The sequence below is a fragment of the Rousettus aegyptiacus genome, unplaced genomic scaffold (assembly GCF_014176215.1).
Source record: "Rousettus aegyptiacus isolate mRouAeg1 unplaced genomic scaffold, mRouAeg1.p scaffold_m13_p_7, whole genome shotgun sequence".
NCBI lineage: Eukaryota > Metazoa > Chordata > Mammalia > Chiroptera > Pteropodidae > Rousettus > Rousettus aegyptiacus.
The window spans coordinates 100,423,860-100,449,072 of NW_023416310.1; the positions used below are offsets into that span (position 1 = coordinate 100,423,860).

The 25,213-nt window shown below is 49.5% G+C and overlaps 1 protein-coding gene across 1 annotated transcript in view; it reads right to left on the reverse strand.

The window, feature by feature from the left end:
* The window catches only part of SLC25A48 (solute carrier family 25 member 48), a 70,143-nt gene extending 54,605 nt beyond the window's left edge, over positions 1–15,538 (reverse strand). Inside the window, exons 1-2 of the mRNA XM_036224780.1 lie at positions 15,127–15,538; positions 13,172–13,259 (exon numbers count right to left, since the gene is read on the reverse strand). Of these exons, the coding sequence (XP_036080673.1) occupies positions 13,172–13,259; positions 15,127–15,321 (283 nt within the window). The 5' untranslated portion in view covers positions 15,322–15,538. The remainder of the gene's footprint in view (positions 1–13,171; positions 13,260–15,126) is intronic.
* Between the last annotated feature and the right edge of the window lie 9,675 nt (positions 15,539–25,213).

The following is a 25,213-nucleotide window of genomic DNA, read 5'->3' on the forward strand; positions in this document are numbered from 1 at the left end:
GGTCCATCCAGAGGCAGAACCTTCCCACTCTCCCTGGTATTTCCCTACCTACTCTCCTCGCAAGAGTTTCTCATTTTGTTTTACAGAGAAAAGCTCCAATAAAGCTCCTATTCTAAACCATCTCATACCAGGAGCATGCCAAGGCTTCTGTAGCTTTTTAAACATGTCACTCAGTACCTTTAATGTCGCTTAGTTCTTCCTGAAAGGATCAATGCTGTGCTTAATTTTCCTTTCTGCCAGGCTACCAGATGAGCTGCTCACCCACCTCCTCTGCCAATTGATATAATAAATTCGCAGTGTTAGAGGGATGAAGTTTTCACTTCAAAGTACTGTCTGCTTTTCAACTCTGGCAAATCGAATGTACTTTTACAGATACTGGTTACAGTAACGAATGGTGTCACTTGAGGGTTTTACAGCTCTCACCCCCGTGCCCTGCTCTCTCTGGCCCTCACCCCCCGACACACACTCTGGTCCTGACATCTCCTCCCTATTCACAGTGCCATCTGGGTCCCTCGTGCAGAGCCTCTATGCCACCTACAGGCTATTCCTTCTCAGGTACCCACTTCTGACCCTGTCTCCTGGCCACTCTCACCCCAACCCTTAAAACATTGTTCTTAAACACTGCAGCCTCTTTCAGCGGGTCCAGACTTTCAGACACTCCGCTGCCAACCCGAACTGCCACTGGACACTTCTTTCTAAAGTTCTGATTTCATCCTATCGTTTTCTTGCTCAGAAACCTTTGGTGGCTTCCTTCCACATGAAAAACAGATCCCAACTCTGGTCTGGCATCCCGGGCCTTTCACAATCCATCTGCCTCTCTCCGCTATTGAGAGTAAGTTCCCCCCTTGGGTGCCCTGGACTTGCTGTGCCCCTACCAGACCCAGCCGCTGTGCCCTCCATGCCTTCTCTCACTGGCAGCCCCACGCTCACCGGAGCAAGCCAGAGCCGCCCTCCAAGAAACCTCCCAGGCGGCCACAGCTCACAAGGATTCGAGTATTAGTCTTCCAGGGGATTTGCCTCCAGCACGGGGCCTGGGTGTCGGGCAGGCCTTCCTCTATAGCCAAGCTCTGCCACTTACCAGCTGTGTGACTCTAAGGAAGAGAACCTCTCTGAGTCTCTGATCCCTCAGCTATAAAATGGGATAGTAACAACATAGGCTTCTTATGAGAATGAATTTAGAGAATTGCCTGGAATATAATAACCTCTCCCCGAATGACAGTGGTCATTATGGTCACCTCTCTTCTGAGTCCCCAAGCTTCTCAACTATGACCTCCAGGTATACCCCAAACCTCTCAGTTTACTGGCTGTAGATGGGGACATAGAGACTGACTTAACTGACAAGGCTGAGATAGCCCTGGGGATGTGGGACGGGAAACCCTAAAATTATACACACACACACACACACACACACACGTATATTACATATGTATAATACATATATATGTATATATATTATACACATATATGTATAATACATATGTAATACACATATATAACATCATATACATATATATCAAATTATCTCATGTATTTATTTTTATATGTTCTATTTAAAAATACCAATCATAAAGCCAAATCAGCTATTACAGAGACATTGTTACTTTAATACAAATTTTACATAAAGGGTACTTACTATTACTTTTAAATGAGAAGGAAAATATCGTACCTTACAGTTCCCTCAGGACTCATACATGTATTTCTAGTGGGAGAAACAGATACTTTCCTAGTTATCCACAAGGGGGAAGACTGACTCCGTTTCTTCTGGAAAGTACTCTTCATGTCATCATTAAAGATAATTTAAAATTGATATTTTTTATGCAACTATTTCTTTCAACAAAATAAAATGTCCCCATACACGGAAGATGCCACTTTTTTTAAGCTGACAACTTACAGATGGCCGTAGGTTTGAAAACATTTCAGAATCATTTGCACACACATTCTCTCTGCAGTCAGTCATTGAGGATTCTAACAAATGCCACATCCAGAACCTAAGAATACTGTGGTTTTCCACTAGAAAGTCAAGCAAATTATTTAAATTCACAGGAAAGGAAAAAAGGAAAAAAAAAAACATCTTTTCTCAACATCAAACAGAAAACATTCTCTCTTTGAAAATGTAAATCCCTTAAACGTATTCAAGAATTTTAACAAGCATCCCCGAAACTATCCTATTACTCTTTGAAGCCTTTAAAGAATTTTATTTAAAAAGTCACATGCTATCCGGGATTGGGGAAAAGGGCTTTTAAGTGACAATGGACGTAGAAGGGCCCCATGAGTCCCTGTGCACCGTCTTCCAGAAAGGAAGAGCAGAGAATGACTGGGCAAAGGGAGGGGGTGGGAGAGTCTAAGGCTAAGGCACAGCATCCATCTCCCATCTGTTTTACATCTGGGGTTAGAAGTAGGACACAGCTCTAGATGATAGGAGAGCCTCAAAGACGAGGCTAAGAACAGAGGGTTGTGGAGAACCTGCATCTCTCATCTGCCCTTCTCTCCCATCCAAGCTTTGGTGGGGATGATGGGGGTGGGGGGTTGGGGTGGCAGTAGGTGGTGGTGTGGGGCGGGGGTGGGGGGGACATTCCAAGAGGATGAAACCCAGGTGGTGAGCAAGCCAGAGGCAGAAAGTGAGTTGATGTTCTGGCCTCTTTTCAGCTAATAATCAAACATTCGCTTCAGTTAAGGAAGTTATTTCCTGGTATCGAGACGGTACCAGGAAATAATTAAAGACATGTATACAGATGTGGCTTTAAGATATTTATCACAGTGCTATTTATAACAAAGGTAAATTTTAAAAAGTTTTAAAAAGGAAAATGTCTAAATATCCAAGAACGGAGGATTGCTCAAATAAATAATGCTGTGCCTATACAGGTAAATATTATGAAACACTTTAAAATCATAACATAGAAATGTGTTTATTGCCATGGAAAAAGTATCTTAACATATTAAGCGAAAGATAGCTGATTATGAAATAGTCTATACAGGATACACATACTTTGGTAGACTCGCAGACATTCTCAGTTCTCTTTTTGCTGATTTTTTTTCCAACCTATTATCTAGCTATAGAAAAGTTACATTTAAAAAAAAAAAAGACAGAATCCAAAATTCCTATCAAAATTCCAGAAAGATATTTTGTAGATTATTCTAAAATTTTTATGGAATTAAAATAGTAGAATAATTTTTTTTAAAGAATAAAGTGGGAAGAATCAGTCTATGTGATTTCAAGATTTACTATGCACTTACAGAAATCAAGATTGCGTGGTATTGGCAGAGACACATAAGTCAATGAAACAGAAGAGAGAACCCCAAAACAGACTCACACAAATATGTTCAAATGATTTTTGACAAAGATGCAAATGCAATTAATAGTGGGAAAATGGTCTTTTAATGAATGGTGCTGGAGCAATTGGACATCTGGGTGGCGGGGGTCAGGGACCTTGACCTAAGTCTCACATCTTATATGAAAACTGACTCAAAATGGATCACAAACTTAAATGTAAAATATGAAAATATAAAACTTTTAGAAAACAAATAGAAAACTTCAGGGCCAAGAAAGAGTTGTTAAACACAGCCTCAAAAGCACAATCCCTAAAAAGAAACTGATAAATTGACTTCATTAAAAATAAAAGTTTTTGCTCTGAAAAAGACCCTGTTGAAAAACAATCTACAGAGTGGGAGAAATATTTGCAAACCATATATCAGACAAAGGACAAGTATCTAGACTATGTAAATAACCTGCAAAAACCAAACAATAAAAAAAGTGAAACAGTCCAATTTGAAAATGAATGAAAGACAAGAAAAGACATTTCACCAAACAAGATATACAAGTGACCAGTAAGGCACAGGAAAAGGTGTTCAAAAAGAAAATGAAAAAAGAGAAGGAGGAAGAGGAGGAGAAGGAGGAGGAGGAGGAGGAGGAGGAGGAGGTGGACTAGGAAGGCAGGATCTGTGCTCTCTTTCCTTCTCTTGCTCTTTCTCCTTCTCCGGTCTCTCTCCATCTTCTCCTTCTCCTCCTTCTCCTTCTCCTTCTCCTCCGCCTCCTCCTCCTCCCTTCCTTCCTTCCGTCCTGCTCTCTTTCCCTTGCTTTCTTCCCACTTCTTTCTTTCCCTCCCCTCCCTTACCCTCCCTCCCTCCCTCCTCCCTCCCTCCATCCCGCCCTCCCCTCCGCCCTCCCTCCCTCAAGAAAGAAAGAAAGAAAGAAAGAAAATTCAACATCCTTAGTCATTAAGGAAATGCAAATTAAAATCATAATGAGATATTACTACACACCTATCAGAATGGCTAAAATACAAACAGTAGCATCGCCAAATGCTGGGGGAGATACACAGACACTGGATCACTCCCGATTGCTGGTGAGAATGTAAAATGGGAAAGCTGCTCAGGAAAACAGTATCTTTAAAAAACTAGACATGCTGCTATGACAGACCCCAGCAATTATACTCCTGGGCATTTATCCTAGAGAAATGAAGACTTATGTCCACACCAAAATCTACACATGAACATATAGAGCCGTTCTATTCACAGTAGCTCCAAACTGGAAACAACCCAGAGGTCCTCCAAAGGACGAAGGTTAAGTGGACAGTGGTGCACCCGTATCGCAGACTCAACAGCGAGAAGGAAGAAAGTATCAATACAACAACCTGGATGACTCTCCAGAGAATCACACCGACTGGAAAAAGCCAATCCCAAAAGGTTTCATTCTGCATGATTCCATCTATATAATATTCTCGAAATGACAAAATTATAGAGATGGAGAAGAGTTCGGTGGTTACGGATGGTTAAGGAGGGGTAGAGGTGAGGCGGATGTGGATGTGGCTGTACAGGCCAACGTGAAGGATCCCTACCGTGATGGGCATGTCTCTATCTTGACTAGCAAGGTCAATATCCTGGCTGTGATACTGTACTAGTTTTGCAAGATGTTGCCATGGAAGGAAGCTGGGTAAAGGGTACACAGGATCTCTCTGTATTATTTCTTACAACTGCCTGTGAACCTATAATTAGAATAAAATGGACAGAGACTGTACCCAGAAAATGGGCAGACATGGCCTGTGTACTGTGCTGTTGGGGCCTCATCAAAGGCCTCACATCCCACAGGGAACCCAGACGGGACATACTGTGCATGCCAGGGAGTGCCCTCAGCACTGAGGTGGCACCTGGGTAGCCAGGGTCAGGGCCATGGGGGGTCCCTAGTAGACTGACAGTTCCTTATGAATCTCTGAAAGTACTTCCTTCTCCTGCCCTGTTGGCAGGCCTCCGGGGAAGGAGAGGAGAAGAGGTGGGGTGGCCGCGGCTTACCCCAGTCAGCTCCGAGCTACTGGGCAGAACTAGCCAGACACCACTGTTCCAGCAGCCGACCCCAGTGCAGTGAACATCTAGATCAACCCTGACCACAGGCAGGATGAAACAGGGACACAGGTAATATCCAGGAGCCAGTTAACGTCCATCAGCAACCAGAAAATTAGTAGTCATCACTTGTCAGGGCTGTCTCTCCCAGAGCTAACGATGTGTTTAGCTAAGATTCCTTAGCAAGAGTAGTTTGTTCCAATTAAATAACCACAGGAAGGGTTTTTTTTTTTTTTCCAAACTCTAGCACTCAGCCTAGTAACTAAAAAGTAAACATAACACAATTTATTACTTTACAAGGTCCAAGAAATGCTATTTAGATCTGTTAACAGCCTCTAATGAGGACGCAGCCATCGGTGATGTAAATAAGACATCAAAATGAGGGTACCTAGTTTGGAGGGAGCACTGACTTTAGAGGAGCTACTGTTTGCACTCCAGAGCAGCGGTCCCCAACCTTTTTGGCACCAGGGACTGGTGCGCCTATGAGAATCTAATGCCTGATCATCTGAGGTGGAGCTGAGGCAGTGATGCCGGCACTGGGGAGCAGCTGCACATACAGATGAAGCTTTATTAGCTTGCCTGCCATACCTTGTTCCTAATAGCCCGACGGTCGGGGACCCCTGTACTAGAGCACCAGCCACACATCACTCCTGGCAGCACACAAATGCAGGAGTCTATGAGGGGAAAATCATAATGACTTACAGAGACCAAGAGACTCAAAAGGGTGAAGAGCCCCCCCACCTTTTCAGAAATCCCTTTGGCCGGAGCTTTTGTGATACATCTAAGTCAAGTCTGAAGGCTGAGGCCAGGCTCAGGGCCCCCAGGCCTGTGTTTCCTACGATCTGAGTCTGTGCTATTGGCTCCCGTCTCTACCCACCAGGCTGGGCTCAGTCACTGTCTCCCCTCCTATTCCTGCCCGGAACTCTTCGACTATGTACGGCACCAGTATTTCCTAAGAACAGGACCACTTCATAATTCTAAACCCTCTCTCTCAATTTTAGATGTGGTCTATTGAAATCACTTCCCAGTGAGAAGGACAGAGTCCTGGTCACAAGTCAAGAGACCCAATTCTAGCCTGGCTGTGCCAATGACTCACCCCATGACCTTAGGTGAGGCCCATCCTGTCTCTGTGCCCCAACCCCTGTAAAGGACACGTGGCCTCTCAGCTCTCGTCTTAGCCAGGCACATTCCATCCTGCCCAGGGTTCCTGCAGGGTGGGGAAAGGCCTCCTTGACCCCTGAAAAGAGGTCACTGTGGTAAGCGCTATAGACTGAATGTTTGTGTCCTCCCAATTCATATGCTGGAAACTAATGCCCAAGGTGATGGTGTTCGGAGGTGGCATTTTCGGAAGGCGATTAGGTCACAAAGGTGGGGCTCTCATGAATGGAATCTGTGCCCTTATAAAAGAGACCTCAGTGATCTCTCCCATTCTTTTTACCATATGAGGTGATAGCAAAGCAAGCCCTCACCAAACACCAAGTCTGCCAGCACCTTGATCTTGGACTTCGCAGCTTCCAAAACTACAAGAAATAAATTACTATTGTTTATAAGTCATTCGGCCTCTGGTATTCTGTTGTAGCAGCCCAAAAGGACTAAGAAAGTAAGGCTCCTTGGGCCCAGAAGCCTACCTTAGGAGCCTTAGGCCTAACTCTGTCCCGGAGGACAGGCCCTCATATAAGGCGCCACATGGTACAAAGAGTCACTTTCCCTGGAGGGGTGACTCCCAGGGGATACAGGGCTGGGGAAAGTAGGCAGCCTCTGACACCTGAGAGCTGTGAGACTTCCAGTGAGCCACTTCAACATCCTGGGCCTCAGTTTCCTCATCTGTAACTGAGGATAACAACAATAGTAACTGATGGGATTAAACAAAGTAATGGTGCAAGAATACAGCGCCTGGCACGGAAAATCCTCAATAAACAGCAGCTCTGAGTAAGATGATGATGACAGTGATCAAGGAGAAGGAGACGTTGGGGAAGAATTCACATAGAAAAAAGCTGCAGGAGGAATGATTTCTGCCTGTGCTGTTGATAGGCGAAAGTGTGTGTGCAGAGGCATTAGTTTGCACACGACAGAGGGAGAAGAGCTCCGGTCTTACAATAGTAACATGTCTTCCCAAGGAAGCATTTTAGATATCTCTAGAGTTCAATAACGTGGAGAAATTATAGAAATTACCTATACGCTGGTTTCCCAGCTAATCTGGGCTCTTACAAGTAAGGACGTGGTGGCCATTTAAGAGGCTGGTAAGTAATTTCCAGAAGCCGCAATTGAGTGAGCCATTTAAAATGATGCCTGGGAAGACTGTAGCAATGGGAGGCAAGGCTTAGGAATTAAGGGGGAAGGCAGAATGCAAAATTGTGTTCTGATTACAGCCATTTAGAAAAATGTCTACAGGCTCTGGAAGGGAAGATTAAAAACAGCTGATTTGCTCGAGTGATGGGATTAGGAGTGATTAAAGCAACATTTCTGTTATGGTTGTTACACTGTAGTTTGTGGCATTTTTAAGTAAAAAAGAGAGAGCAAGAATTACACTGGTGTGTGTGTCCCTCAGGGGTCCCTGGCATTGTGCCTGCCCTTCATTCTCTCTCTCTCTCTCTCTCTCTCTCTCTATTTCTCTCTCTCCCCCCTGCTTTCTCTCCCCCTCCCCCTTCGCTCTCTCATACTCAGCCTCTTCCCCCTGCTGTCATTCAAAATGGCTCCAGCCCCATAGGACCCGCTGAAGAGGGATCTTTGCAAAATTACAGCAGCTAAAAAGATATAGCAAATCGATTAGTCACTGAAAAAAAAAAAAAAATCACTAGGCATTGTCATCAAGGTTTTCAACACAATGGGAAGTTTAAAGAGACAAGGGCAAAGGGACAGTTGGGAAGGGGGAGCTAGACCATGAAAACGCACACTTGCAAGGAGCCTTGTGAAGCAGGAAACCCTGGGTCCTCAGGGGGAGAGGCCCGCAGGGCCCGGCCAGCAGCAGCCAGGAGACACTTCTCCAGGCAGTCCTCTCCAAAGAGGAGCAGATGTTGCATAGGGAGCAAAGTGGTCACTCAGAGATAGCGGGTCTCTGTGCTCTGGTCCTAGCTGGGGATGACCCCTTTGTGGGCAGCCAGGCTGGAGAGACACATAATCACTCCTGTTTGAAACCATAGCAACAATGATCCCCATCATCGTCCTGACAGTCAGTGGTCTTAGAGAATGCCCTAGCATGCCAACCTTGTCCTCCCATCCCTGGGACCCAGCCAGGCTGTGCCTCAGCTCAGCTGTCATGGAGCTTAGGCTCTCCACTCCTTTGGCCTCTTCCAGGCAGAGTCCATAAACGGTAATCCACCTCCAGCAGAAACCAAGTCTCCGAAGAAACAAGTAACTTGCCAGAGGTCCAAGGTCACATGTCCTTGTAAATGAGAGTGAGTCACACAAACACATCATGTTCCCGACGGTTTGCCATAACGAAAAATATGGAGGAGCAGTCAAGTGCCTGGAATGAGGCAGGGAATTTTAAATGCCAGCAAAATTCCCTCTGTGCTCACACAAACACCTACGGGCCTGCAGACAGCTGGTCAAGCTGCCCAGAAAGCACCAGCTGATGCTAATAGCATGAAGGGCTTGTGGCCAGGTAGCACGGAACTTCCCAGTGGGTGGGCCAACACACAGACAGACCCAGACGGCCTGACGCAGTGCTGTCTTCAAGTAGAGCAAACGTGAATGAGAAATGTTAGAAATCCAGAAGAGAGAAGAGAAAAACAGATTCCTGATCCCCGGCTGCTCAATTAGCATGTCTGCACACAGATTCAGAAGGAGAGAAATTTGATTTTGAACTTTTGTGCTGCTCCAAGCCTTCTGATATTGCCAGCAACAAAGGCAAAACCACAATATACCAGTTCAGCCCAGCACGGTGTCCAGAGCCCAGTGGACTGAACTCTTCTCAGGGCTGCTTTGGAGCTGGCTAGGAGAAGCCCCGCATTCCTCAGCCGAATGCCTTGTCTGCTGGTCATTTCTGGTTTTCAGCAACACACTGTCACCAGAGCACATCTTATAATAATACAAGAGGAATTTCAGGGCATCGAACCGCATCTCCCCAGAGCTTTGGCGTCACCCCGCTCAGTGCACAAAGCTGTCAGCGGCAGGCACACAGATATTCTTCGCTGCCTTCTCTTCCTTTCCCTGCCCCACACCCTTTTAGAAGCCTCTTCTTCCTGCAGGAACTGTCCTCTCTCAGCTCTTTTGCTCAGTTCTGGAGAGCAGAGACCTGCTCCGATTGTGCAGCCCATTCAGACCATCCAGCTGGTGGCTTTCAACCGGCTTCAGCTGTGGACTCCTGTCCACAAGCAATCTCAGGTGGATCTCAACATGTAATCAGACAGAGGTGGAACAACACCGGTCAAAATGGGGGTGGGAGCTCAGAGCCCTCTAGCTAGGACCCCGTCTGCTACCTGCCCCTAAGAACACCTCTTCCTGCGTGTGGCATCTGCACTCTGACATGCCCAATGCTGCAAAGATAATACAGCAGGCCGGTGTCAGGGGCAGGACCAGGGCCAGGCTTCCTGACTGTGGCCAGAGGCTTCATCCACCCCTTCCACCACCGGGAGAGCCCCCGAGGTAGTCTTCTTCCTTCCCTATGCTACCCGGCTCCACTCCCATTTTTGTTGGGGTGAATCCAGTGGTTTCCAGGCCTGGATAGTTTTCTTCTTTCCTTCTTGCAGCTCCTTGCAATGGATTGTGAGTGACAATCAAGGGACCGGGATCCATCAGGACTGTGACAGGGCTGGCTGTGCAGGCGCAGACAGACACCTGCTGCCACAAGGGTTATGGAGCCTTCTCTGGGCATCGAACCATCCTGAGGAACCCACTGTCATTTCATATCAGTGTCAGCAAATATTGGACGGCATATTCTTGTGAAGAGCCACCTTCTTCCTCTGAGAATATGTCTTTGGCCACATAAGGCTCCCGAGTCACGGGAGGGTCATGCAGTTTAGGTGGGAGGACACCGAAGTCGGCATCAGGCAAGTCGACTCTGGCGCCAGCGTTGGGTGTCCCTGGGATGGGGGCTCCCTTCTATCGAGGCGATTATAATCCCCAGCTCTCTTGCCACATTGGGGTACAGAGAGGGGTGTGAAAAGGCCCTGCCGAGTGTGCCAGCGCATAAAGTCAATGGCGTGTGTGTAGAGCTCGGCCCTGGAGACAGACAGACCTGAGTTTCAGTGTGAACACAGGCGTTGTGGGACCTTGGGCAGCAGGTTCCTTCATCTCTGTGAGCCTTGTCTGCTGTGTAAGACCAGAGGGCTCACGCTGGGGCGTGGGGCAGCACTGCAAAGTGTGTGTGTGTGTGTGTGTGTGTGTGTGTGTGTGTGTCCTACAAAGTGCTCAGCACAGGGCCTGGCACCCACTGCCGAATCCACATCCTCCTCTCACCAGGCCCACACCAACCAGGGCTTTCAGGCTTGCTTTAAAGCCCCCCAGCTGGACTCTGGCCACGGCAGGGCGAACAGGCAAGGCAGATCCCTCCCATGGGTCCAAACAGCTGTCCCGCCTCAGCCTGCCTGGATCCAAGGAATGGGGCCTGCCTGTAAGGCCGGAGAGACGGGTCTGGGTCAACTGGACCAACGACTATTGATCCAGCTGATCTGTGAGCCCCTTCAGAATTTGGTTCAAAGAAGGCCTTTCTGGATGTACTGCAGCCAAGCTCTGCCCTGGCCGGACAGAGCCTCTGCACTCCTGACTTCCAGCTGAGCTGGGGCAGAAGCTGGTGTACACTAAGCCCTCACTTAATGTCGTCAATAAGTTCTGCGACTTTAAGCTAAATGTCTTATAACAGAACTAATTTTACCATAGGCTAATTGATATGAACAAGAGCTAAGTTCCTACAGCAGCTCATCAATGATATAAGAAAACGAGATTGAACAAAAGGACATTATTCGGGGGTCTGCTGTATGTCTCTGCCATGTAAGGGGGGTGACAGAGGCTCTGGCACTGCCGCCTGCCCCGCCCTGCCGCGTTCCCGAGCAGGTCGAGGCATTCCCCTGAGCTCCCAGCTCCCAGCGCTGCCCCGGCCCTCTCACGCAGCAGCATGAGTGCCTGCCCTCCCTGCCCTCCCTGCCCTCCCTGCCCCCCTGCTCCTTTGAAGGCGCATCCCCAGGGGGAATGGAGGAGCAGCCTCTCCGGTTCCCCCACTGCCTCTCCCCTTCCCTTCCCTTGGGCTCCGTGGGGAGGGATGGAAGCCAGGTCTCCGTTCTTCCTGCTTCTCCTGCATGCCTGCTCAGAAGCGCCCCCCGCCCACCCCAACACACACTCACAGGTGTCAGCCTACACCCCTAGGACAAGGGGACATGCACGCGCTTGTTGCCTCTTTTAAGTCAATTTGACTGAATTTGACAATGAGACAGTGGGCCCTCAGAAAAGCCCACAGGGGAACATAAATCCTAGATTTGTAAAATGAAAATGTAGGCTCTTTATTTTAATTCCCATTTTCAAAGCTAGCTATTTTTTTTTTTTAATTAAATGGTGTATTTTGAGAAAATCATAGATTTGCATGCAGTTCTAAGAAATAACACAGAGGTACGCTCTGTGCCCTCTACCCGGTTTCCCTCAATGATAAAGAACATCTTGCAAAACTACCATACAATATCACAACCAGGATGTCGACGCTGATACGAGCCACCCGTCGTCGGATCTCCCTGGTCCCACCTGCATGCGTGCGTTCAGCTCAGCGTCGTTTTATCACATGTGTAGGTTCCTATACGCACCTGAACAGTCGAGGTACGGAGCAGGCCCAAAGCCACTGGATCCCTCTCGTCGCCCCGTTATACGCATCCGCTTCCCTCCCGCCCCTCACCCTCGGCAACTACGAACCTGTTATTTCTAATATTCTGTCATTTCAAAAACGTTGTCTAAGTAGAATCATACGGCACATAACCTTTCAGGATTGGCTTTTATTCACATGGTGCTATTCTCTGGCGGGTCATTCAAGTTGCTGCATCAATAAATAGTTCGTTCCTTTTTTGCTGCCCTGAGGAGAAAGGTAGTGAGCTCCCTGACACTTGTGGTATCGAAGCAGCTTCTGCTCGGGGATACAAGAAAAGGTATGCTTTTTCCACGAGAGAGATACGTGCCCAACAGGATAAAAATGGGTTTTGGGGAAACAAAAATGTTCTAGCTGTTAGGACGGCTGTGGCCCTCCAAAGGGCCATAGTACATAAACAGGTATGTGGTATATCTGAGGTATCGAAATTTCATAGGAGGAGGCAGTTGAGGGGAAAAAAAAAATGTCTACACAGGCTGAGACGCACTGCTGCTGAGGGAGTCCTATGCTGGCAGGGGCCTGGGGTAGATGGTCTCGAAGACCATTCTTTCTAGTCCAGGGCTTTCAACGACCCAAGTCCTGTGTTTATAATTGAAGGTTTCAGACCACGGACTATCCCTTATTAATTCTGTGTATAGATAGAATCGGGGGCCACCTTTCTACCACAACATCAGGAAAGACTGTGTTGGACAAGGGTCCTCATACAGATGCCCGAAACCTCTTGAGGAAGAAACAAAGCCAACCATCTACCTCGAGAGGCTTACTTAATGCAAATCCTCTGGCCAGGTAGTAGACTCATTCACACGACGGTGTAAAGAAATGATAACCATAAGATCAGAGAATGGGCCCTTTGGGGAATTTTATCTACCCTCTGTGGCAGCATAGGAGCTTCTGGGGGAACTTAGGTCAGCTACGAGCTCACCTTCTTCTTGAAACCCAGTTGACTGCCTATCTACTGGCTCATGTAAAGATGCTCATCCGAAGCCCAAGCCGATACACCAACCATGTATGTGCATGGTGGAGGTGGCTGTGGGGTTGAGCGGCTCTCACCCAGTTTTGTCAGTGACTCTGCCAGTACTGCTTCTCTCCCTGATGAGGATCCCGACGGATGTCCTGGAGCTGGGGACCAGGAAGCAACCTGCATGTGGAGGAAAGAGGAATATTCGGACAAAATTCTTATCACTGGTGAGAGTTCTTTTTCAAGGTGGAAACACCACCAGGTGACAAGGGGTCCAAGCTACAACCACCACAAAGCCTTGGAATGCTCTTGGGAGCTGTATTTGGAATTAAAAGGTAAATCTCTGGGGCTGGCTCCATAGTGTAGTGGTTAGCACGTCTGCTTTACAGGTAGAAGGTCCTGGGTTCACGCCCCACGTGGAGCCACGGAACACACCCGGGGTGTGCCAGGCCCCCCCAAGTGCACCCGGCCCCAGAGTGCAGGCCGCGAGAGCATGTGGGAGGAGACGCCCCACCTTCAGAGATCCAGTTCTTAAGGGGAAATGGCAGCATCCTTAGGTCAATGGTGGAGAGGGGGACGGGGTAGGAATTAAAGAGGGGAAAGAAAAGATAAATCTCGACAGCAATTTACTCATTCCAAGCAAAAGCCGGGAAATACAAACAGGAAGCCCACGTCCAGGGGAACAGGACAGTGCCATGGCGAGGGCACACGAACCAGATATTAGCACCAGGAAGCCACCCCCTGGCCAGGTTGGGCCTTCAGACTTTGCAATCCACGGCTATGGATTTAATGAGACACACCTCCTAATTTCAGGTCCAAGTGGTTCCAAGAGAGAAAAGGGTATGTTTTCCAAGTTGAGAGTTTTCTTTCAGGAGGCATTAGCACAGAACAGATGGATTAGTAATTTAAGAAATTTGTTTTTTTTTTCCTACAAGTGCACATTTATGCCCACACTCCCAGGCCCAAACTTCTCATCCATTCCCTGGGGCTTCGGGGAAAGTCCTGAGAGGTGAAGTCACCTCTGGCTAGTCACAGCCTCCCAATACCCTCCTGGTAAGCAGCCCACTCAGTAGCTACAAGTGTCCGTAATGGACCACGAGAGGATGATGGCTCAGGCCATGCTTGGGAGAGGGGAGAGGGTGGAAAGGCCACCAAAGTCAATGGGAGTCACCCCAAGGCACACCCACCGCCTCACTGGGCTCTCGGGGAGAGCTGTGTCACCCTGGCAGGGGTGGGGGCCACTGGGTCAAACTTTAGGAACCTGAACACAACCCCAACCCTCTTCGCCCCTACCACAGTGACTCGCATGGCTCATGCAGAGACAATCAGTAAAGTGCCCATTCGGGCTGGGAACCCCAGCCTAGAAGAGGAAGCACTGCAACCGTTGGCTCTGAGGCCACATTTTATTGATTACACCTCTGCTATTTCTTCCAGATGTGGCCCATCTGCTCAGCTCCACTCTCTCTGCCCCAGTTCAGCCTTCACCTCCTTACATCTGCTTTATTAAAAGAGCCTCCTTGGAGCCGCCAGACCCCTTGTCTCTTGCCTGTCCAATTGGGCCCCCAGGATGCTACCTCTTACCCTTCTGGACCATGGGTCAGATTTTTAACTCCCCTTCAGCGGCTCCCTTTGCCTACAGAGTAAAGCTCAGACTCCACAGCTGGCCCTACAGCATCCTTTCTCCAGTACACACCCCATACACCCCAGGCATGACCCCAGAGCACCAAGAAGCATATTGTCTGCATGTCGCCTTTGCACAGATCCTCTTACTGCACTGTAAAGGGCCATGGGAACCCCCTCCTTCCTTCAAGCCATGCTGCCTTTCCTCAATTAACCCTAAGAGGTGGTTAAAAGGGCTCTTCCACTCAGCGGTGGGGACCTTGAGCAATCACATGGTCACTTTGTGTTTCCTTTGCTTCATCTGTAAAACGGGAATAATAACAGGGCCTTTCTAACTCTGAGGGTTGGGGTAGAGATCAAATGATTTAATGCAGGTAAAAAGCGCCTGGTGTAGAGGTGCTCAGATTACTATTACTAGTGTTATTACCTTTATCCAGGTGTTTTTGCAGCCAAGACACCTAAACCAAAGTGTGCAGGGGAATGTGATGCCCCAACCCCACTGCGGGTGGCCTTCGCTGCAAGCCAGAGGTGGCGGTGGACTTTCGGTCTGAGGACAAGCAGACACAACTGCAGGAAAGCCGGGGATGATGGGCTGCCGCTGTGGGGAATGGCAGAGAGACATCTCCCCTCCTGCTCCTTCTGGACCACGCGCTCCCTCCTTTCCTAAGGCCTGGGACAGGGCCGGAGGAATCTGTGGAATGGCAAAGCCCTCGTCTGCTTCGATCCTTTGCAGTGATCCCCGGGGGAGACATGGCGCATTCCTGAGGTCCGTTTCTGCGCTCAGATCCCCCTTTCGCCCTGATTACACACTCTGCCTGTCTATCTTGCCGTGGGGTCCTCTGAGCTCCTCTGTGAACGCACTTCTCTGCACATGGCCACACCTAACCGGCTCCAGGTGGATGGCTAGAGCCTAGTGTCGTCAGGAAGGGGACACCTGGGGCAAATGATTCCAACTTAACAAGCTTCTCAACTGGAAACCATTCTCAAAAGCCTTACCCACACTCCTCCCGGGGTCTTCCTGGCTACTTCCTTTAGCCTGGTCCTGGGGTGGGGTGAGAGGCAGGGGAATGAGCAGCAGGTGTTCACATCTCTTGAAAGAGCTCCAGGCCTGGTTTCCCACTATCAGCTTCGGAAGCTCCAAGGAGGGGCCCTGTGGACAGAAGCCCACGGCAGCTTTCCAGGATGAAGACTCGGGTGGGCTGTGCATGGTGCCTCGATGTTCCCCCGTCCCCGCCAAAAGATCAGGAAAAGTCGTTCCACAAAGAAACTTGTTTTAGAATTTGCAATCAGACTCCATAGCCATAACAACGGGGACCACACAAATCTCCCAGCAACAGAGCATCAAGTCTACAGTCATTTGGAGATGGGAGGTCAGAAGCCTAGTGATGGAATTTAATTCTAACACTTAAGAACTAATCTAGAGCAAGTCTGGACCTATTCGAGCCTTAGTTTCCTCACTAAGGGAATGACGCAAAATGAGGATAATGTCCAATGCCCTGTCTCCCTCAGGGGCCTCTACATTTATTCTTCCGTTCAGCTAATTAAACTGCGGTCAAATGCCAGAGCTGAGCTGGGGCTATCAGGAGAACCCTGGTGCTCCCAGGAACTCACAGCCTAGCCGCTCTGCCAACCACAGAAATTCATGTTTGTGAAAAAGCTTTGTAAAAGTGTAAAATGCCAAACCACTGGTGTCATTAACACGAAATGTCTTGCATTAGAAGTAATTATCTGCTGAAGAAAGCTCACTATATAGTAAGTTAGTGCTTATTGTACTTTAATGTGCATCTGGGGATCTCATTAAATGAAGATTCTGGTTCAGAAGGTCTGGGGTGGGCCTGAGTTTCTGCATTTCTAACAAGCTCTTAAGTAGATGTGCTGCTATGGGTCTGCCAGCCACATTCTGAATGGCAAGGTATTAGGTTAATATTGAACAATTACTGTTCATTAAACCCCAAATATAATTTCGTTTACCAGATCAGCAGAATTTGGTGGGACGGGAACATAGGTTGGTCCAGTTCTGATGGGGGTGTCTGACACTGGCCAAGTTCTAGGATGAGGGGCCTCTCTGAATGGTGGTCACCAGGGATGGCCTATGCATCTACAGGGCAGAGTGAGATGCAGGGGCATTCAAGGAGACAGATGAGCTCACTTCATGGGCTCCTCGATGGTGTCCAGAATGCTTTGCAAAAAAGCAGGTCGCCCCAGTTGTGAGGAGCTATGTCTAGAGCACAGATCCTGGGCAGCATCTTCCGGGGTACACTCCACTCACTATAAGTGTTCAAGAGGAGGAAGCTGGTCTTTTGTGGGTCTCAGTCCAGACTGTTTGAATTCAGGAATAACCCAGCTTAAGACAGGAAATATCCTCAAGACAAAGCATCAATTCATGGAGTCTGAGGCATGGAATGCTGTCAGACTTGAGGAGAAATGGGGTGGGGGCTGGCCTCACCTTCATGCCCTCCCTCCTCTCTCATCTTTGTTCATCTCTGTGTTCTTCAAAGTGTTTACTGACAGTCTGTAGAAGGGGCCCGAGGAAGTCAACAGAAAGAGAGGGCAAGTAAGTACTGGGTAATAAATTTGACCTTGACAGAAGTAGCCCACCCAGACACATATGCTTTATAATAAAAATGGGGTTGGGGCACCTGGAAAATTCTGTTCTTTACTTGATGCACTCTTTGCTCCAAAAATAAAGCCCATAAACTTGTTCAACAGCTGGAATTTTCCCTCTGAAGAGAGTACCTCGTCTGGCAGTTGACTTAAGCAGTTATTTGCAGCCTATAATTTTCACAAAAAAACAGTAGGGTGTGCCTGGCGGGAGATGTTTTCTATAATCCTGTGGAAAGAAAACAATAAGAAAAGTTCGGAACAAAGGACGTTCTGATTCTATCAGAAAATCATCGACAGTGCAGAGTCCAGGCCAACAAAGACGTGGGAAGTTATTGAGTGGACCTGTGAGGAGTTGAAAACGTTGTTCTTCGGGGACGGGGGTGATGAAGAACACAGCCTGCGGAATCCCAGAGCGGGAGAAGGTGGGAGGGTATGCTAGAGGCAGGGAGGTCAGTGAGGTGACTACAACTATCCAGGCGAGAGAGCTTGAGGTCCGCACAGGTGGCAGCAGTGGAAGTTAGAAAGGGATCCAGGTGGAAATCTGCATAGGGAGAACCAACAGGGCTTGACACTGAGTAAGCTGTACAAAGGCGGGGAGCGTCCAGGAAATGCCGATGGTCTTGAGGTACTAACCCCAGGTAACTGAAGAAGATGGTCCAAGCAATGAGGAGAGGGGATGGAAGGATGGACAGATTTTCACATGCTAGGAAGAGTTTGTGGGGTCATAGCAATTTAAAAGCAGGTTTCTATATTTCATGTCTAAGCTGGTCGTATATGTTCCTAGGGTTACGGGCAGGGAGAGAGTTGAAGTGAATGAAGAGGACGGCAAAGAGAAAGGAGATGGTGAGGAATCTGCTTCTTAGGGACACTTTCTAGTAGCCCTTAGCACTGAGGCCTTCCTCCCCGCCCGCCCCCGATGGCATGAAAGTAACAGATCGCACAGCACTCCTGGGAACCCACCAGCATAGTCAATTCACACCCACGCGAGGCCAAAAGTCGCTTGTGAGGCAGGCCCTGGACAGGCTGCGATTCTCCCAAAGGCTGGGGACACTAATATAATCCTCAGGGAACTGAATATCGGCAACTGCACACGAGCCTCATCTCTGCCATCTCAGCTCCCCTGGGAGTGGGGGGTAGGAGAGGACCCAGGACAATGAAAAGGCCTTTGCTCTTCCTTCTAAACTGGCGGGCCTGCCTGCTACGGCTTGAGAGAAACATCCAGCTTCTTTCACATGATGGGTTAGTAGGAAAGAATAACATTTCTTCATATAGAAAAGATCACTTTGAGGAAGAAATGAAATGTCGGAAACTTGCCATTATGAAACTGTCTACCCTGCTCCCCTCTACAAGTGAGGCTGGCTTCTCAGCGAGCTCCTGAATCCTGGATGAGGATCACTTTAGAAAAGTCATTTAGGCAGCACCTCCACCCAGCAATAGCCGTAACTTAGCTACCATTCGTTAAGCTTCTTTTCTCTGCCAGACCCTGTCCTACGCACGTGGCATGTTACATCTAATTCTCACAACAATCTGAAACATATTCACGAATATACCCACTTTACAGAGGAGCAAACTGAGCACTCAGAGAGGTTGGCTAACCTGCTCAAGGTCACACATTGCTACGAGGCAGTACTGAGATTTGACCCTAGACTGTCTGGCTCTAAGATCCACATTTGTTTCATGACATAAGCCTGCCTTTCTCAGTGATCGAATCAAAACAAAACCAGAACTAGCGAAGGAGACAGCGGTGGCTTCAGAAGCCACACACCCTTTCATGCGGCCCATGGCAAATGGTAAATATTAGCCCGTTGGAGCCATCTCTGCCCTTTGATAATCATTTCTGCTCTGGGTTCCCAATGACAGTAATTTGAGGCTACCATTCTCATTTCCTGCATTAGCCAGGAGGACACACAAATAGCAAAACTGTGCAAAAACCAGCTGCCCCTTGAAACAGGAGGTAGCAATTATATCAGACTCTGCTCACAGCCCTGTGCCTTCACCAGTTCCAGCTTAGCCCGTGATAATACACTTGGGACCTCACGGTGAAGAGGGACTTAGTGGTGCTTCACTGGACCCAGCTCGTACTGACGCGTACGAGCCAACTGTGCACATCTCTTCCCAAGTCCATGTTCAATGTCATCACATTACGAGCTTTAAATTGGCCACGGTGGGAGTATTTACACCACAGGAACTGGTAAATGCTTCAAATCAGGGCTTCCCCTGACCCCCAGAGACCCAGTCAATAGTGTTCTTGGGGAAAGTGTGTGTTGTGGGAGGGAGCAGATGCGCACTTGAGGAATGGCGGGAACCAACAGTCAAACAAGAGTGGCCAGCGTGAGCCAAGCACTTACAATGCGCCTGGCACTGTGCTGAGCTCTCCACGCTTTGTCTTGTACAACCCACGGGAACTGTGCAATGTAGGTGTGATTATTACCTCCATTTAAAAAGGAGAAAACTAAAGTTCAGAAAGGTTAAGTTTTACAGTCTGTAACCCAAGGGTCAATTCCGAATTTCCAATCTCAATAACCCTGCCCCGCAACCACTCACTACACCGGGCCTCTCAGCATAGTGGTGCCTCTGGAACATGGTCCAGGACCCCTGCTCCAAAAGCGCTTAGGCTGACTTATTACAGTGCAGGTTCCTGGGCCCAGTCCCTTTTGTACTAAGTTGGAACCTTTGGGGTGGGGCCCAGGACTCTGGGTTTGTATCAAGTTCTCTGGCGATTCTTCTGCTCAATAAGATGGCAGACAAGGACCTGGAGTTGAAAAACCAACCTCCAGCTGCACATCCCATTAAATTTAGTTGTTAGGCTGGTCGGAGTTGGTCTCGAACTTGGATAGGGTTGCAGGAATTGGCCCGAGAGCCCATGGCTAGGGAGCCCAGACTGATTCTAGCTCCTCCCCCAGAAGCGGGCCGGTCCTCAGGCTCGGCAAGGGCAGTGCTGGCGGCGGGTGTGGGCCCAGCGCCGGGCGCCTGCGGAAGCGGCGAGGATCTTTACTTTATAGTCATGAAAAGATTTGGTAGAGATCTCAGTTTTACAATTGTTACTATGTAAAGCCTAACTTGCTTTGTATTATATTTTCTTCTCAAATAGAATGTATTGTAACAATAAAACTACCTGGGAAGGACAGTCACACAACCTAAATGAAAACACTATCCAATGAAATGGCATTTTATCAACTTTAAACAAATGTCATTCTAGAAGGAAAGGGAAGGAGGGCTGGTGTCTGGACTCATTCAGCTATGGCTGTGACCAGGGCCAGCCTAGTTCTCAAAAGCGAGGCTTGCCCCACCCCACTGCATTGGGGTCCACAGCCTGCTTGCTCTTATTCATTCATTCATATTCATGTTCCCCTCTCCCCTACAGCCCCTTCTCCTTCTCCCCCTCTCTCAAATGTATTTTTCCACCAGAAGTCATTAAAAATGATCCTGGAGACACTTGGGCTCTCCCCGAACCAGCCCCAGCTCACAGTAAACATCCCTGCCCCAGCCCCCACAGGTGACCGCCATAAGTGGAGAGAAAGCAGTATGGGCTCTAAACCATCTGAGCCCCAGAGTTGCCCTGGGATGGCTTGGCCATCTCTGCCTGGCTGAGGCAGGACCTGACCCCACCGTTAAAATGTAGAGTTTTGATGAAAGCACCACCCCAGTGAGGGCGTGCATCTTAGTCACTGACGCCCTGATGGGAATACATTTATCAGATCCTGCACCGAGGGTCAGTTCTGACTGGGGAGGAGACGGCGCCTGAGGACTGGAGACACTTGGAGGAGGGGGAGAAGGAAAGCACTTGCCAGGAAGTATTTCTAAGCTATCAACACAACAGAAGGCCCCGTGGATTTGCTTGAGAAGAGCCCTAGGGGGATGGGGTGGGACGAAGAATGGATGGAGCGAGATTGAGCAGGGGTGGGTTGACCATTGTCAGAGCTAGGGGATGAGGATGTGGGGACGGACGATTATGCTATTCTCTCTACTTCTGCAGATGTTTGAAAGTTTCTAAAATTAAAAAAAGTTAAAAAAAAAAACACACAAAAGGGGCCCATGGATAGAATGTATACTCTTATCCTCAGTCCCTGCTGTCAGGGAGGCTGGAGGATCCCTGACCAGTGGCATAGAGCCAGGAGAAAAAGGACGTCCCAGCCTGAGTCCCAACTGCCCAGAACCCACCCTCATTCCTTACGCTCGGCCCCAGGCACCGAGGCCTCAACTGCCTGCACCATCCTCCCGTCACTCAGCACATATTTACTGTCCTACCACAAAGCCTGCTCCGTGCCGGGAACCGGACCCAGCAATCAGTAAGACAGACACAGCCCCTGCCCTCGTGAGCTCACAGACTAGCTGGGAGAAACAGCCAATAAACTCGTGAACAAATACTCGCGATTGTTTCAGGCTGACGAGGGCTATACGACAAGAAAACAGGATGATAAGCGAGAGGGCTGGAGAGGCTGCTTTAGCTAAGGGGGACGTGAAGGCCTCCCTGAAGAGCCAACACTGGAGCAGCGACTTGAGTGAAGGGAAGCAATGAGCCACGAGGGCATCTCGGGGGAGTGTTCCAGGCAGAGGGAAGAGCAAGTGCAAAGGCCGGCGCAGGCATGGGCCTGGGAGCAGATGAGAACTGCAGCCGAAGTGGCTGAGGGCAGCAAGCAGGAGAGAGGCTCAGGAGCCGAGGCCACGGAGGCGGGCCGGGGGGGAAGATCACACAGGGCCGCGCAGGCCTCACAGGAAGCCCGGGTTTCACTCTGCGTGGAGAGAGAGGAATGCCACAAACACTCCAGTGTGCAAGCAGGAAGGGAAACATTAGAGACTAAGAGTGGTGGCGGCGGGATCAGATCAGAGGTCCCTGCAGTCTCTGAGGCAGGAGGAGGGGACGGCTTGGACTCGCGTGGCGGCAGGCGGCTGTCGGATTTGGGATGCTTCTGGAGACAGAGGCCTTACTGACGGGTTGGGCAGAGGAAGAAAAGAACCAGGGACAACTCCTGGGTTGGGGGTTGGAGTAAGCGGGTGAAGAGAGATGCCGAGCGCTGAGAAGGGAACACCTGAGCGAGGAAGCCCGGGGGGAAGGCAGAGGTCTGATGATTGGAGAGAAAGACGGCCAGAAAGTGAGCAACGGGGGCAAGAGATAATGCCAGGGAGAGAAGTCGGCAGGAGCCACGCCCCATGGGGCCTCTTTGGGTTGCAGAACTGGCAAATCGGGTGCGGTCGGGGACCCCCCACCTCCCGCGCCCTGTTACCTCCCCTTCTCAGTAGACCCTAGGCTGTGGGCTCAGAGTCTGCAAACGCAGGGCCATGGCTGGCAGGACGTGAATAAAGGACCCTGGGAGCCTCCTGGCTGACTCTGCCCTCACTGCTTAGCCCTGGCCCACTCTGCACGCCCACACCCACGCTCTCCCGTGTTTTCCACATGGTCTTCGTGCTTCCTCCACCTGGTCTACCTGCTTGAAAAGTAGAATCCATCTCACATTTTACTGCTCCCATGAAGCCTTTCCTGATCATTGAAGCCGAAAGGGCTGCCTCGCCGGCCACGGCCCTGCCGGGCTCTGGGGAGGTGAGACATGGCCGCACATCAGCAGCTTGAGGGAAGGGACTGAGCCCCTTAGACCTCTCATCCTCCTGCGAAACTCCTCCTCCTTGAAGCCTCGCCCCAGTGTCACCTTCCAGACTGAGGTCCAGGCAGCTCTAGGGCGCTTTCCCCAGCGCTCCCACTGCACCCAGCACTTGCTTCCCCCCAAACCCCAGTCTTGCCGCCCTGGGATTTCTGCGCTTGTCCACCTCCTTACAAACCAGGAGCCTCTCAACACCGAAGAGCAATGCCCTGATGCTACCCTCATAAATACTAAATGATTATCATGTGTTGGGCCCTGTGCTAAGCGCCTTGTATGCTCCCTTTAATCCTTAGAGGTGGGTAATATTGCTAACCCAGTTTACAGACTGGGGAACTGAGACCAGGAGGACATCTTTTCCAGCCTCACGCACTAGTGAGTAGCAGAACCAGGATCTGCATCGAGGTTTGTCTGGGTACAGAGGCCCTCCCTGCTCTTGTTCTGTTGTACCTCCCACCCCAACCCCAGAGGAGAAGACCTGCCTCACCTTTGGACCCCAGCGCTTGGCACAAGTCACCAAGGGTCCAAGAGGCCCATGACACAAATCTTGCTCCTTGCTGCCCAGCCCAGAGCCAGGCCCCGTCCCAGGGAAGCAGGCGGCATAAAGGCTGTATTTACACAGGTGCCAGGTGTAACGGCAAGGTGTGCGGTGAGGGGTGCAGTGGGGCTGGCCTCGCTCACAGGCAGAGTCCCTCTTTGAAAAGAAAGGGCTGGACTGGTGTCCAGACGGGCAGCCTAGAAGAGCCAGCTGAGTTCAAAGGAAGCAGGTGCAGGGTGAGCGATTCCTGAGAAAGAAGGTGGAGCTCGGCCACACGAACCCGTCTGTGCGCCCGCCAGGCTGGCTCCGCAGCCCCTGCCACCCTGTCAGTCTAGCCAGAATGTGAGACTTCATGTGGGGACCGCCCACACATCAGGAGCGGCTGGCATCCCGATGCCCTAGGAAGGCCTGGTCCCACCTCACAGGAACAAAGGCCCCATCCTTGTGCTGCAGGCAAACTTTCTTCCGAGTAAATGGGCTCAGAGAGGCTAAGCAACTTGCTCAAAGTCACAGAGTTTGTAGGAGCCAGAGGCCAAACACTCACATAGTCTGTAGGAGCCCCCAGCGTGCTTTATGTCTAGGCAGTTTCTGTCTGGTCACCTGTCCTTCCAAGCACTAAATGTTAATGCAGTCTTGCATGGATTAGGATGTGCTGGGTACACACCCCTTGCTTTGTCGTCACTACCATCATCATCATCCTCATCCTCATCGTCATCATCGTCATCATCACATCATCTTCAAAGTTAACAGGTGGGGAACATCTACCGTGTGCTAACACCCTGTGCGTATTACCTTACAGAATCCTCACAACGATGCGTGAGATAAACGTTAACATTCCCACTTTACGGATGAGGAGATCAAAGCTCTGAGAAGCTCCACAACATGCCCAAGGCCCCCACTGCTAGGCGGCACAGCCAGCCCTCTCAGTGGGCAACAGAGGCAGCAACGTGGGGACTGTCACAAAGGCAGCTGCTCACCTGCAGTGGCTGCTGCTCTCTGGTCTCAAAACTGCAGGTCCCAAAACTGGGTGTGGGAGCCCTGAATCAGGGCGTCCTGGCTGAGGGCCTGAGCGTGGGTGGCAAGGCAAGACCATTGTCATGCCAACAGGAAGGGACTCTAGAGCCTGGCCACTGGCAGGCTGGGCTCAATCCCTCCCAGGCCCAACACACGATGGCAACACCAGTGGGTTTGCATCAGCAACCCGGACCACACACTGCCGTCTGCCTGACAGCAGGGAACTACTGAGATATTAAGAAACTGCCAGAAAACTTAGTTAAGAGCGTAGCTTTGCCATCAGCCAGGGCTGGGTTTAAATCCTGGCTCTGCCATTTATTAGCCATTTAATGCTGGGCAAGTTATTTAAACTCTCTGTCCATCAGTGTCCTCATCTATAAAATGGGGATAATAATGATGATAATACCTGAAAGGGTTAATAGAGAGAGTAAACGAAATAATGTGCATGGCGCTCTTAACATACTACCTGGAACACAGTAAATCCTGAACAAAGAAACAACAACAACAACAAAAACTAACTAATTTTGATCTAATTTGGCCCTTATTTATACCCTAAAGTAACTGGCTAAATAGCACTGGCTCGGACATCCTTGTACTGAGTCTAAATCTATCCAAATGACCATGTATCTGTGGGCCTGTGTTTCCTTTTTTAAAATGGAGATAAAACATCCTGCTCAATATTTAACAAAAAGATCTATGTCGCTGCTGTGGGAGGACCTTTGGAAAGCCCGAACATGGGGACGGTCAGTTAGATGTTGCCTGGC